At 34.9% G+C, this 16176-nt stretch overlaps 1 protein-coding gene across 1 annotated transcript in view; it reads left to right on the top strand.

Annotated features, from left to right (window-relative positions):
* LNPK (lunapark, ER junction formation factor) overlaps positions 1–16176 on the top strand; it is a gene marked incomplete at both ends in the record, with an annotated part of 70123 nt that overhangs the window by 14456 nt on the left and 39491 nt on the right. The window contains 2 exons of the mRNA XM_080690022.1: positions 1724–1782; positions 10756–10796. Of these exons, the coding sequence (XP_080546148.1) occupies positions 1724–1782; positions 10756–10796 (100 nt within the window). The remainder of the gene's footprint in view (positions 1–1723; positions 1783–10755; positions 10797–16176) is intronic.

Here is a 16176-nt window from a genome sequence, read left to right on the forward strand (position 1 = left end):
GGGTTGGATCTAGGGCGTTTTGGATGCCAGACAAGTGCTTTGCCATTGAGCTATATTCCACCCCACTCTCCCTTTTTGTGGTACTAGGGAATGAGCCCAGGGCTATTATACTTCTCAGCTATACCCACAGCCCTATTTTCATTAAGTTGCAGAGGGCCTTACTAAGTTGCTAAGAGTAGTCTTGAACCTGTGATCTTCCTTTCTCAGCCTCCCAAGTACTGGGATTATAGGCACTCACTACCATGCCTGGCTCCCTTATTAGGGTTTTAATTTACATTTCTCTGATGGCTAATAATTTCATGTATTTATTTACCATATATATCTCCTTTTTTTGTTGTACTAGGGATAGAACCCAGGAGCATTCTACCTCCGAGCTACACCCCCCAGCCCTATTTCTTTATTCATTATTTTGAAACAGGGTCTCACTGAGTTGCAAAGGGTCTCACTAAGTAGTAGCTGAGGCTGTCCACTAACCATGATCCTCCTGTCTCAGCCTCCCAAATGCCTGGATTACAAGCATGTGTCGCCACGCCCGGCTGTATCTCCTTTTTAGTAAAATATCTATTTATGTCTTTTGTCCAATTTGTAATTGGATTATTATCTTTTTAATAACTTGAATTTTGTGAGCTTTTTATGCAGGTGTCCCTTGATAGTTTAGTATCCATGGAGGATTATAGGCGTATCCCCGAGGATACCAAAATCTGGATTCTCAAGTCTTTTATATTAAATGGCTTAGGATATACATATTATGTACATATATCCTCCCATATGCTTTATACCATTCTAGGTTTCTTTATAGTACCTAATACAGTATAAATGCTTTGTAAATAGTTGTTAATCTGTATGTTTAGGGAAAACCATATATGTTCAGTACACACATGATTTCTTTTAATGTATTTTTTAATCTGTGATTAGTTAAATCTGCGGGTACAAAAATCTGCAGGGACACAGAACCGACTGTTTGTCTTAGATACAAATTTTTGGATGTGATTTTGCAGTCTTTAGTATATAGTATGTAGAGTATATTTAGTCTTTAATAGAGTCTTTATCACTTGTCCCTTCATTCTCCTGCTAAGGTCTTTTGCAGAACAAAGGTTTTCAGTTTTGATGAGATCCAATTTGCCAGTTTTTCTTTTAATAGATATGTTTTACTTGTCAAGTCTAAGAACATCTTGCTTAGCTATAGTTCCTGAATATTTTCTTTTGTGCTTATAGAATTTTTTAAAATATATTTTTATTAGTGCATTGTAGTCAAACATCACAATGGAATACAAGTGTGCTTATAGAATTTTGAGTTAATTTTTATATAAGGGTAAGGTTCATGTTGTGGTTCTGTCTTGTTTTCTGTGGAAAGGTTTTGGATTGATACTTAGTGAGAAATAATTCTATAATACTGTTCTTAATTTTTTTAGGGGGCTTAGTAGACCGTTTTGAGATTGAGGAAAGCAATGCTTTCTCCAGAGGAATGTACTCATGCACAGGAAGGCAATTTTGCAATTCAGGGGACCCTCAGAAGTTCCATGACTTTAGGCTAACTCTCCTTTGAAAGTTTCAGATAGACTTCTGATGTTTTCTGACAGAAAGCAATGCTTTTTGATTTTTAGTACATAAAGGGAAATAATATAACAAACTTTGATTGGAAATATATACTTTTATTTTATATGGCTTCTAATATACTTATTCTAATGATGGTTTTTGTTTCTGTATTTTGCTTCCTCTTCAGCATCTGGAGTATAAGAACAGTACTTATTTTCTTCTTTTCGAAGAGAACAGAAAGAAATAGTAAGTTTTTCTAAATATTAAAAAAACAAAAGAAACACTTTCATTGATGTTATGTGCATATGTGAAATTATCAATACCAATCTATCATGTATGGGGAACAGAGGGGAAGTGGAGAGGGAGCTGGGGAGAAGGTCACCAAGTGCTATGTGTATGTATACCTCTATCACTCTGAACTATATTATGATCTGAGATTATAATGCACCAATAAAATTATGTTTTGAAAAATGTAAACAAAACAAAAACAAAACCCTCCAAACAAACAAAAATAAAAAACAAAAAGAAACCCCCCAAACCTATTTACAGTTTGTGGATTTGTAAAGGAGTTTGCTAAATGGTATATTGAAATGACAGTATGGTAAATTAAAGAATTTTTTAATGTAAAATACAAGAAAGGATATGAATGATTAAGATGGCGCTATAAGTTTTGGTATTTCTTGTTTATTTGGATTTCTTTTGGTAGTGGGGATTGAAGTTAGGGACATTCTAAGCTACATCCCCAGCCCTTTTAACTTTTTATTTTGAGAGTGTCTTGCCAAGTTGCCAAGGATCTCACTAAATTGCTGAGGGTCTTGCTAAGTTGTAAAGGCTGGCCTTGAACCTGTGATTTTGCTGCCTCAGCCTCGCATATTCTGAGATTACAGGCCACTGCACCCTGATTATTTAGAATTTTTTAATGCCAAACATTTTTAAGTCAAGAAAATTATATTCATTAAATTATTCTTCATAGAAAACATTGGTACAGAGTAAATCATAGCATATATCTTTTGATTTATGTTAATTTCACTATTTTTTTAACCTCACTTTTCTTGGCTTTTGTTTTAATACAAATTATAATAAAATCTGCTTCTGTATGCATTTTATATATGGCTAAGCTTTAAAGATTTTTCTAAATCCTAAAGTATGGTCCTAAAGTATGAATTCTAATTAACCATAGCTACATACATTTTCTTTTAAATGAACTTTTTTTTTTTTTTTTGGCTATATTGGGGATGGAACCCATGGGCATTCTACTTCTGAGCTACACCCCTAGCCCTATTTTTTTATTCTTTATTTTGAAGCAGAGTCTCACTGAGTTGCAAAGGGCCTAAGTACCTGAGGCTCTCCACGAACCACGATTTTCCTGTTTCAGCCTCCCAAATGCTGGGATTATAAGCGTGTGGCACCATTCTCGGCTGAATTTCTTTTATAATTTTTTTTTGCCTTATCTCATTTTAATTTTTTACTATTTAGAAGTAAGCTGAGTAGGATAATGAACTCTCATATACCTATCATCCAACCTAAAAATTATCAACTCAAGGTAGTCATGTTTCATTTTTACTTTCACATGTATCTTCACTGTATTATTTTGAGACTATCACAGATATACCTATCTACATCAAATGCTTTAAAAATGTTAAAACAATGTATTATTATAGAAGAGAACTTTTTGTGGTACTGGGGATGGAACCCAGGGGCATTCTATCTCTTGAGCTATACCCCCAGCCCTAGTTTTTATTCTTTATTTTGAAACAGGGTCTCACTGAGTTGGAAAGGGACTCACTAAGTAGCTGAGGCTAAGAACCTTGATCCTCCTCTTTCAGCCTCTCAAATGCTGGAATTATAAGAGTACACCACCACACCCAGCTGAGAATTCTTAATATAATAAAATACCAAACATAATAATATTAAATTTCTAATTGTCTGATAAGTGTCATTTGCTTTGAAAAGTATTTTGTTTGACTCTGGATCCAAATAAGGTTTGCACAAGTAGAGTTTCAAACTGTCTTCTTTTCTCATGACCTCTTTCTACACAGTTTAGGGCATATGGTCTAACCCAAATGATCATTTTTTTGCAGAAACTTCACTCCATTACTGAGAATTGAATTCAGGGGCATTTTGCTTCCAAGCTACACACTTAGCCCTTTTTATTTTTTGTTTTGAAACAATCTCTCACTAAGTTTCTGAGAGTCTCATGTTTCTGAAGCTTTGCTCAGACCTGCCATTCTCCTGTATCTGCCTCTTACATAAGTATTGGAATTACAGCCATGTGCCACCATACCTGGCTTCTTTACTCTTTTGTACCTTTTCTCATCTTATCTGGCAAATCTTACCCTGTGTAAATGCAATTATATCCTTAATCTGTGACTGGCAAACACTATTTAAATATGCTTATGTCCTTGCTTTTATCAAAGCAGCTAAACTTGTTAGGGGAAAATCATACAACATGCTGATTGGACTTATTTTAAATACAATTACAAATATCAAATGCACACTTGACACCACTGAGTGGTTCAATTATAATTTCTTAGTAAATTCATGTTTTTCCTTTTGAGAACATTATTTGATATTGTGTTCCTATTCAGATCATTCATTTTTCTTGAACCATTCATGTCTTTGAGCTTCTTAGATAAATATTTCATTGATCACTTATTTTTATTTATTTGTACCTCCTCTACTAGAATTCTGTCCTTGGCTTTCTCCTTGTGATAATTTGTTTAGATCATGCTGTCCAATTGAACCTTCTATAATATAAGAATAATCTATTGTCCAATATAAAATTTGCTATTCATTCTATAAGAATAATCTCTTGTTCAATAAAATATTTGCTAGTCAATTGTGGCTGTTGGGCACTTGAAATGTGGCTAATGCAATTGAAGGACTAGATTTTTAATTTAGTTTAATTTCATAAATAGCTCTAGGTAGCTAGTAGCTACTATATAGGACATGCATTTCTAGGTAATTTACCTATTTCCACAGACTTAAATAACTCTGTTTTTGTTAATGACTCCCAAACCAAGTCTCTGGCTTAGACTCTTCCTTTCAGCTATAGGCTTGAAAACCTAACCCTGTAATTTTCACTTGGGAGTCTAGTAGGCATCTCACACTTATCATGGCCCAGACAGAATTATTATTGCTTCTTCACTTTACTCCCACTCCTCCATATCTGCTCTTCCCCGTATCTTCCCCATCTACCCGTTTTTAAATTTATTTTTGAGACAGAGTCTCACTAAGGTGTCCAGACTGGCCTTGAACTTGATCCTCCTGTCTTAGCTTCTAAGCAGTTGGGATTACAGATGTGTGCCATCGTTCCTAGCCCTTAACTAGTTTATTTTTAACTAGTTTATTTTTAAGGAGTAAATCAGATCTTGTGTGTCTTTGTTTAAAATTTCCTAATGGCTTTCCACTGTAACCAGAATGAAATTGGAATTTGTACTCCCATTTTCTGATTTATACCTTTCCTCTAATTTTATCTTCTTTCACTCTAGCTAAAATGACCATTCTTTTTGTTCTACAGACAAGTTTTTTGAACCTCCATTTCCTAATTTACAAATGGAAACAAATATTGTTTGGCAAGACCTTTATTAGTATCAATATAAATATACATGAAAATATATACATTTGCAAAGTGTTACAGTTGTGAGCGGATGGTACTGATTTCTTTTCCCTTAATCTTTATTCATTTTTCTTGTATTAAAGGATCAGAGCCAGGCTTGGTGCTGCATGCCTGTAATCCCAGTACTTGGGAGGCTGAGACAGGAGGATCACAGGTTGGAGGACAGCCTCAGCAAATAGTGAGATTCTCAGCAATCTAGTGAGACCCTGTTTGTTTTAAATAAAAAATGAAAAGTAGGGCTGGGGTTGTAGCTTGGAGGTAGCCTGCCCCTAGGTTCAATCCTCAGTACCCCCCTTCCCCAGCTAATATTTAAAGGATCAGGACCCAGTACAATATTGACTTGAAGTAGAAATAGGTATCTTTGTCTAGTTATTGATTTTAGTTGAAAAGTTTTTAGTACTTTATCACTATGATGTTTACCTTGATGTTTAAAAATAATACCTTTTATCATATTATGGGAATTAGAAGTTTAAAAAAAATATGTGGTCTGACTTCCAGAAATAACAAAAAAAGAAAATATATGAAAACTTTATTTCCAAAGTATCTTCCGGAGCTGGGCGTAGTGGCGCACGCTTGTAATCCCAGCATTCAGGAGGCTGAGACAGGAGGATCATGGTTTGCAGCCAGCCTTAGCTACCTAGTGAGGCCCTTTGCAACTCAGTGAGGCCTTGTTTCAAAATAAAGAATAAAAAACAGGGCTGGGGGTGCATACCATAAAAAAAGTATCTTCAGGAATACTAAAAGAAATTACATATATGAATATTTAAACTTAAAAATAGATAAATCTAGCCTGGCATGTGAGCGCACACTTGTAATCCCAGCATCAAGAGTTTCAGACAGGAGAATCATGGTTCGCAAACAGACTCAGCTACTATTGAGTCTCTTTGCAACTCAATGAGACCCTGTTTCAAAATAAAGAATTAAAAAAAAAAATAGGGCTGGGAGTGTACTTCAGAGGTAGAATGCCCCTGAGTTCCATCCCCATACCTGCAAAAAAAGAAAAAAAATAAATCTGAACATAGTTATTATGTAAAAGGATTTTCTTTTGCTTTAAAAGTCTATTTTAGGGGTTCTTTTTATTTTTAAAATTTTATTCGTTTGAATAGATATTGCATGTATACTTAGAATAGAGTTTATAAACAATTGCCTTGCAGGTTTATACTTATTTTAAAAACATGAAGTTAGGTACCTGATAATGTTTAGTCCTGAAGCTATTGGTCATGTCTATGCTACCTGTTTTCTGTTAGTGAGCCAATTCCTGCCCACTGTGTACAGGTTGTGATCTAAGAATGGTTTTTTATATTTTTAAATTATTGAAATAATTTTAAAAGAATCATAATATTTTATAATATGTTAAATTTTTATGAAGTTCAAATTTTGAATTTTTTTACATTCAGTTATGTGTATTTTGTAACTGCTTTTATTTTATAATAGCAACGTTGATTAGTTGTGATAGACTGTAGAATTCTCAGACATTATTTTAAATGCCACCTGTATTTGGACAATTTTATATATTTTTATTATCAGTACATACTCATGTTAAAACAAGAAGATAGAAATAGACTTAAACATTTTAGGATACAATGGAATGTGGACTATTATAAAATGCAAAGGCATTATAGCCATGTTAAACGAATATAATACAGATACTACTACCATACTAAGTTCTCATCATGATATTCCCAATTAACAGAAAAGCAATGGTCATAAAATTAGAAAATTGAAAATGGTGGTATCATCTTATTATTGCAGACTTTATTCATGAATAAAAAGTGAAAATGGAGCTTCAGCCAAAGTAAATTTCAAAGTGGCTTGTCTGTGAAGCAATGAAAGCCATTGATCAGTGGCTGGTTAATTAAATTGGTTTGATTGGAGCAGCAGTAATAACAAGTGTGTTCTGAGAAAATATACTTGTTTAAGACCTTAGTAACCTTTCATTAAGAACAATTTCTTGGAAAATTGAGAAATTGGGAGTAATGTGAATAGTTAATTAAAAAAAAAGGCAAATGATTTCAAGTGACTTCCTTGCCTCTTGATGAGTTGACACATGTTACTGATACTGATCATTTATAATTTATTTGAGGAGTCAACTCTGAGCTTGAAGTAGCTGGAGAATTAGCATCTATAAAAATTTTCTGTGGGTTAGCATAAGGCAAGAATATTTTAAGAGAAATTGAGAAACATTAAATCAGTTCAACCTGAAGTGTAATCTGCTAAGATGTGTTACAAGTATTGGTGGTAAAAATATATATGAGGCAGAAAAGGCTTATTTGGACAGATTTACAAAGCTCATGAAACTGTGTTTAAATTCTGTGTTTATTCATTTATTACTCAATGGTAGCTACTTTGCAGAGCATATTTGATATATCCTGTGTTATTACATCAATAGTTCATTTGCTGCCATAGATTTTACTATTGTCAGTTATGTGAACTTTTATCAGAAAAAGAACTGAATATCTTGACTAGTTCTACCACTCAGCAGTTTGATGACATAGCAGCTATAAAGTTTTACTGTGCTATTTTGAACTCAGAGCCCAGAATGAAATATTTTTGAATGAGAAGAACCATTTGGAATCATGTGTTTGAATAGTGACTGGCTTTGGAAATTATCTTTTACTGCAAACCTTGTTCTTCTCTCTTCTTTCTATCTTTTTCCTTCTTCACTGGGGATCGAACCCAGGGCTTTGTGTATGTCAGGCAAGTGTTCTACAACTGAACTACATTTTTATTTTATTTGAGACAGGGTGTCTATAAGTTGCTTAGGTTGTCCTTGAACTTTCGATCCTCCTGCCTCAGCCTCTGGAGTAACAGATTATAGTGTGGGTCCTCATACTTACATTGATAATGGTTCCTAATGAATCAATTGAAGATTTCAAGGCAAGCCAGTACAAATGTGCAAAATACACACTGTGGTTAAGTCACTTTTAGAAAACAAATAATGCATTGACAAAGTGCTGTGAACAGTTAAAACAGCAAATTCTCCATTCCTGCATAAATTTGCAGCAGATGTATTCAAACTACAATTTAAGTAGAGGTTTTTCTGACCTTAATGTAAGTGCTAAGGAAATTTCTACATTTTTAAATCCATTTAATTGTATAATTGAGGAGCTTCTACTAGTTTTGTATTGGAAGTGATTAATTTACTATGTGATGATGTACTACAAAGCAAATATTAAGAGAAGAATCAAATAAACTTTTAATTGTATAATTGAGGAGCTTCTACTAGTTTTGTATTGGAAGTGATTAATTTACTATGTGATGATGTACTACAAAGCAAATATTAAGAGAAGAATCAAATAAACTTTTATAAATGCTCTCTAAAGGATGAATATGATCAATTAAACTATGATCATGGATTGATATCAATATTTGGATGTATCTAACGATGTGAAAAAATTTTAAAAATTTATAAAAACTTGTTATAGATCAGATGAGCATTAAGGAATTAACATTTACAATCAATTATGATAGGAAACACTAACTTTGAACCTCAACTAAGTGAAAGGTTATCCCTCCTCCTCCCATATTTTACTCTTTTCATTGATATATTCATACCGCAAAAATATTGAACAGAAATATTGTTATATTTGAATGTTGTCAATAAAATTTTGTGAATATTTTTATCATTTAACTCTAAAAATGTAGACCAAATTTTGTTTTGGCCTATATAGCCTAAATAAATATATATTGTCACCTTTAAGAAAGTTTTCTGAGCTGGGTGTGGTGGTGCACGCTTGTAATCCCAGCGCTTGGGAGGCTGAGACAGGAGGATCACACAGGTTTGAAGCCAGACTCAGCTACTTAGTGAGGCTCTCAGTAACTTAGCGAAAACCCTGTTTCCAAATAAAATATAATAGGTCCAGGAGGATAGCCTGGAGGTAGAAAAGTCCCTGGGTTCCACCCCCAGTAACACACACACACACGAAAAAGAAAAAAGTTTTCTGGCTCTTGGATTAAATGATAGATGTTTGGGTTGGTCTTATCTAACTAAAAATTAATATTCTCTTTAAAGATATCAGCTGTCTTCCCCTCCCATTTACCAATATCTGCTAACACATGGAAGATTATTTAATATTTTGTGAAAAAAACTTAATAGTAAATCATCTTTTTATATGCTTGTGTTTTAAAATTTTTTACATATATAATATATATTTTGAGTTGAATATTCAGGTATTTGCTACCTGTAGGTTTTCAGTGGAGAGATAATTTTATTTATATACTTAATTACAAATTAGAAACAATTATTTAATTTCTATTTGATGAAATGTTTAAACCAAATTAAAACTCTTTATATGGAATAATGTTCCTGTTTGTACTAGTTAAATGTTTCTAGAGAAAAACTGGAAACCTAGATAAATTTGTAAAGCAAACACTGACATTCATAGTGATATTCTTTGAAATGATTCTTCATGTTTTATGATGCCAACCTAAATAAGTAGGCAAATATTACAAGTGTTTAATTTGGAAAAGTTGTTAGTATTTCTCTTTTTGTGGTACTGGGGGTGGAACCCAGGGGCTTTTCTACCTTCGGGCTTTACTCTCAGACCTGTTTTATACTTTATTTGGAAACAGAGTCTCACTAAATTGCTGAGAGCCTCACTAAGTAGCTGAGGCTGGCTTTGAACCTGTGTGATCCTTCTGTCTCAGCCTCCAAGCTCTGGGATTACAGGCCTGTGCTACCACGCCCCACTGTTAGTGTTTCTTGCAGTCCCTCCTCAGGCATTTTCAAAGCTGGGTGTGGTGGCACATGTTGTAATCTCAGCTATTGCCAGAGGCTGAAGTAGGAGAATTGCAAGTTTCAGGCCAGCGGGGGCAACTTAGTCTCAGCAGGGGCAACCCTGTCTCAAAATAAAATAAAAAGGGCTGAGGGTGTAGCTCAGTGATAGAGCACTTGCCTAGCATGTGCTAGATCCTGATTTAATCCCCAGTACTGAAAGTTTTTTTTTCATATGATTTTCTTTAGTAGTACTCAGTATCTTGAGGGCTAATATAATAAAATATGTTAAGTACTTCTTTTCTTATAAACAAAGTGAATACTTTTATTACCAGTATGTAAAAAGAGGTTTGGTATTAATTTTGTGACTTAATGTGGGTGGTATATTGAAAAAGAAGTAATAGTAATATTTCTTAAAATATTAAAAAATATATCTTTATAAATTTGGAAAGATGTTTTATGCCAAATAAAGTCCATTTATTTTTCCCAAGTGACTTGTAATATATAATATAGGAAAAATATGAAATATATATGGGTGAGGATTAAGATAATTATTTCTACATATTAGATATAGAGATAAGATGAGAAAAATTTTCTTTTGTTTATTTTACTTATTTTTTGCAGTACTGAGGATTGAACTCAGGAGCATTCTAAACTCCCAGACCTATTTTATATTTTTATTTGGAAACAGGGTCTCTTAAACCGAGAGAGGCTTCAAACCTGTGTGATCCTCCTGTCTCCGCCTCCCAAGCGCAGGGATTACAAGCATGCACCACCACGCCCGGCGATTCATGTGGTTTTTAAATGTATAATATTTGACATGATTTTTCTTTTATCTAAGCATTTTACTATCTAATTTAACTTTGATTCCAATCTTATTTTTTAGATGAAGCATTGGATGATTTAAAATCCCAGAAGAAAAAAATAGTAAGTTTTTAATTTAAAATTAATTTATGTAGATTAATAAGTTAAGAACTAGATAGTTAATGCTTACATGTTATATCTTAGTGACTCTCCAAAGAACAAGTATGCTTTTAGATAGCATTTTAATGATGAAAGATAATTTATTAATATTTTTCTAATAGCGATTACAGGAAAAAGTAATTTAGATGGACTTTTAAGATTCTGAGAGCCGGGCGTGGTGGCGCACACTTGTAATCCCAGCATTTGGGAGGCTGAGACAGGAGGATCGTGATTCAGGGACAGCCTCAGCTACTTAGTGAGGTCCTTTGCAACTCAGAGAGACCCTGTTTCAAGATAAAGAATAAAAAATAGAAAAATAGGGCTGGGGGGTGTAGCTCAGAGGTAGAATGCTCCTGGGTTCCATCCCCAGTACTGCAAAAAAAAAAAAAAAAAAAGATTCTGAGAATCTATGTCAATGGAAAGCCAAGAAGTAAGTACATCATTTAAAGAACTAAATGAGGCAGAGGTTATAAAGAAGTGGGTGCCTAGATTATAGCCCCAAATGGACCAGCAAGTTTTGCTTTTTATCAGCAACACTGATTACTGGATATCACATGAATATCTATTCTAATTAAATCATTCTTTGGATGTGTTAAAAAGAGAGCCAAGAGTAAGAGGAAGGGCCCTAGGTGTTAGGAGCTGATTTACAGTTATCTTTATTAAGGAGTTTGTTCTTGTTGTTAGACTTGGTGCTTTTACATAATTTTAAATATAATTTTTGAAGTTTAAAAATGATAACAGGCTGGGCGTGGTGGCGCACACTTGTAATCCCCGTGCTTGGGAGGCGGAGACCGGAGGATTGTGCTGGTTCGGAGCCAGCCTCGCTGGCTTAAGAAACCCTGTTTCCAAATATAAAATAGGTCTGGAAGTATAGCCTGGAGGTAGAAGGGCTTCCAGGAACCCCAGTACCACCAAAAAAAAAATAATAATAATAAATAAAATAAAAATGATAACAGATAGTATTATAGTATATAGAAACTTATTAAATCAAACTTAATCAAGTACAAGTGATTAATATTATTTTTTGTCTAGTATGTAACAAGTTATATTAGTCAGCTCTTTGTTTCTGCGACCAAACACCTGAGATAACCAACTTAAAAGGAAGAAAGGTTTGTTTTGCTGTAGAGGTTTCAGTCCATAGTGACTTGGCCCTGTTGCTTTGGGAATGCAGTGGCATAATACATCATGGTGGGAGCTCCTGGTGGAAGAGGTCTGTTTACTTTGTCCTGGCTGGGAAACAAAGACGAAGAGAAAAAGGGCGAGGGTCCCACTCTCCCCTTCAAGGGCATACCCCCAGTGATATAACTTCTTTCCGCTGGGCCCTATATCTGGAAGATTTTCAGTAGTACCTCAGTACTCAGATTGGTACCAAGCCTTTAACACATGGTCCTTTAGGAGATACTACGGATGTAAACTATAGCACAAGTAATAATTCTATAGAAACTAATAAAAATTATGGTTAAGATTCATATTAAAAAGAGGAAGCTGGGTGTGGTGGCACATATTTATACTCTGTTTACTTGGGAGGCTGAGAAAGAAGGATTGCAGGTTCACTGCCAGCCTCAGTAACCTAGGCCTTGTGCAACTTACTGAGACCCTATTTAATATTAAATAATATTAATAATAATAATATTAATACCAATAATATTAATAATTATTAATTAAATATATTAATAATATTAATGATATTAAATAATATTAAATAATATTAATCACTTGTACTTGATTAAGTTTGATTTAATAAGTTTCTATATACTATAATACTATCTGTTATCATTTTTATTTTATTTATTATTATTATTATTATTATTATTATTATTATTATTTTTATTTTTTTTTTTTGGTGGTACTGGGGTTCCTGGAAGCCCTTCTACCTCCAGGCTATACTTCCAGACCTATTTTATATAAAAAAGGTAGGACCAGACATGGTGGTGCACACTTGTAATCCCAGCTTTTGGGAGGCTAGGACAGGAGAATCATGCTTCACGGACAGCCTCAGCTATTTAGTGACGCCCCTTGCAATTCAGTGAGACCCTGTTTCAAAATAAAGAATAAAATATAGGGCTGGGTATTACTTGGAGGTAGAATTTCCCTGGGTTCCATTCCCAGTACTGCAGGGAAAAAAAAAAAAGTAGATCTGAGTATGTAACACAGATGCAGAATGCCCCTGGGTAGCTGGGTGTGATGGCACACACTTGTAATCCCAGTACTTGGGAGGCTGAGACAGGAGGATTGCAGTTTTTCAGCTATCCTCTGCAATTTAGTGAGCTCTCTGCAACTTAGTAAAACCTTGTTTCAAAATAAAAGAATAATTCAGAGAACTACAGTTACATGAATACCAATGTTCATAGCAGCACAAATTGCAGTAGCAAATATATGAAACCAACCTAGGTCTCCATTAACATGAATGGATTGCAAAATTATGGGAAATATATGCAGTGGAATTCTGCTTAGCAATAAAGAAGAACAAAATCATGTTATTCACAAGAAAATGGAAAGACCTGAAGAACATTATGTTAAGTGAGATTAGTCAAGCACAAAAAGAGAAGGGACATGTTTTCTTTAATATGCTCAAGCAAGGGAGTATTAGGGATACCAGAGGGTCTGGAGATGGTGGAGGAGAAACCTCGCAAAGCCAGAAAGGAGGGGTAGGGGAGGAAGAAGGCTGAGGTTAATCAATGGAAAAGCTACATTCAAATATGTGTCTATGTGTGAATATAGCATTGTTAACCTGGAAAGTCAGTATTGGAAGAGAAGGAAAAGGGGAAGCGGGGGCAGGGGGAGGGCACCAAGTATCAGGTAGATATATGCTATTGTCAACATGATCCACATTATGATGTGAGACTATACCAATAAAATAAAAAAATTAAAAAAATAAAAGCATAAAATAAGAACACACACACACACACACACACACACACACACACACACACACACACACGTTCTTGGGTTCAATCCCCAGTAACAAACAGTGAATGGATAGTTCAAAAATATTGATCTTGAGTGTTTTATGTACTTTAAAAGCAAAGGAATTTTAATACCGAAAGGGTTCCTCATCTAAGTTTGATACTTTTTGTGTTTCATGAGTGAGGTATTTATCAAAATTGCATCGATGATTCTGATGGTCCTACATTAAATCATAGAACTATGTTCATTTAGCTTATGTTTTTGCCGTTCTGTACATTCTGGAAGAACAAATGCAAAGCAAGGAAATTCTGAAGGTTTTAGTGATAAAGAAGGCTATGTTAGGATTGGTTAGTTTACTGATGAGATTAAAAAAGTGCTGGTAATGGTGATCAGAGTCATATCCCACTTGTATCAAAATGAAGAGTTACTGATGAAAGTATTATATTCAATCTTTCTTTTTCTTTCCAGTGTTGAGGATCAAACCCATGTTCTAAAAATATCAAATGAGTGGGAAGTGGTGGCACATGCTTATAGCCCCAGCTACTCTGGTGGTAGGATAGCTTGAGCCCATGAGTTTGAATTAAGATCCCATCTTAAAACATTGAAATAATAAATGAAAAATTTTGGGAATAAACAATTTTTTTTTTTTTTTTTGCCCCTTGGTACTGGAGATTGAACCAGGGTCATTCTAACTCCAAGCTATGCCCCTAGCCCTATTTTTCATTCCTTATTTTGAAACAGGGTCTCACTAACTTGCAGAGGGCCTCACTAAGTAGCTTAGGCTGGCTGCGAAGCTGCAATTTTTCTGTCTCAGCCTCCCAAGTACTGGCATTACAAGCACTATGTTTTATTTTTTGTGGTACTAGGGATGGAACCTAGGGGCATTCTACCTCTGAGCTACACCCCCAGCCCTAGTTTTTTATTTATTTTGAAACAGAGTCACGCTGAGTTGCAAAGGGCCTCACTAAGTAGCTGAGGCTGTCCTCCAACCATGATCCTCCTGTCTCAGCCTCCCAAATGCTGGAATTACAAGTGTGTGCCACCACACCTGGCTCGGTTTGTGTTTTTTTTTTTTTTTTTTTTTTTGGGTGGGGATCTGGAGATAAATCCAGGAGCATTGTATCTCTGAGCTACACCCCCTGCCGTATTTTTTATTATTTATTTTGAAACAGGGTCTCACTAAGTTGCAGAGGGTCTCACTAAGTAGCTGAGGCTTGTCTACGAACCGTGATCCTTCAGTCTCAGCCTCCTGAATGCTGGGATTACAAGCGTGCGCGACTACTCCTGGCTTAATTCATGTTTTAAATCACTTTTATTATAGTATATTGTTATGGTTGTTTTATTTTATATTAATAATTGTTAATATCTTTACTTATACATTTAGCTTTTTCACAGGTAGATATATATAGGAAACCACATAGTATATGTAAAGGATGGTACTCTCTGAAGTTTCAGACATTCACTTGTTGTCTAAGTGTTGAGAAGCAGCCCAGTCAGTGTCAGCAGTATCAGACACTGATCAGATCAGAAAACAGAATCTTTTATTTTATTTTTGATGTGGTAGTGGTGGGGATTGGACACAGGGCATTCTACTCCAAGCTACACCCCCAGCCCTATTTTATTTTTTATTTGGAAATAATGTCTTGTTAAATTGCTAAGGCTGGATTTGAACCTGGTATCTTCCTTTCTTACTTAGCCTCCCAAATACTGGGATCATAGGTGTATGCTATCATGTCCAGCTATAGTATCTTTCTTTTTCTTTCTTTCTTTTTTTTGGGGGGGGCAGTACTGGGGTTGGAACCCAGGGGCATTTTGCCTCCAAGCTATGTCCCAGCCCTATTTTTTATTCTTTAATTTGAAACAGGGTCTCACTAAGTAGCTGTGGCTGTCTGAAAACTGGGATCCTCCTGTCTCAGCTTCCCAATACTGGGATTACAAACGTGTGCCACCATGCCCGGCTATATATTATCTTTAAAAACAGAATCTTAAAGAACATATTAACTAGCAAAAATCTTAAAAAAAATCATAAAATCTTAAAAAATAGAATCTTAAAGAATATATTTATGTATGTATGTATGCATGTATATATGTATGTATGTATGTATGTATATATTTATTTATATTTGGTGGTACTGGGGTTCCTGGAAGCCCTTTTACCATGGGGCTATACTCCCAGACCTATTTTATACTTTTTTTTTAAATTTGGAAACAGGGTCTCTTAATCCAGCGAGGTTGGCTTCGAACCTGCGCGATCCTCCTGTCTCTGCCTCCCAAGCACAGGGATTACAAGCGTGCGCCACCACACCCAGAAAACACACACACACACACACACACACACACACACACACACACACACACATATATATATATATCCTTTTTTTTTTTTTGCAGTACTAGGGGTGGAACCCAGGGAACCCAGCTATACCCCAGTCCTATT

This window comes from Muscardinus avellanarius, assembly GCF_963383645.1.
Source record: "Muscardinus avellanarius genome assembly, chromosome: 2".
Classification (NCBI taxonomy): domain Eukaryota; kingdom Metazoa; phylum Chordata; class Mammalia; order Rodentia; family Gliridae; genus Muscardinus; species Muscardinus avellanarius.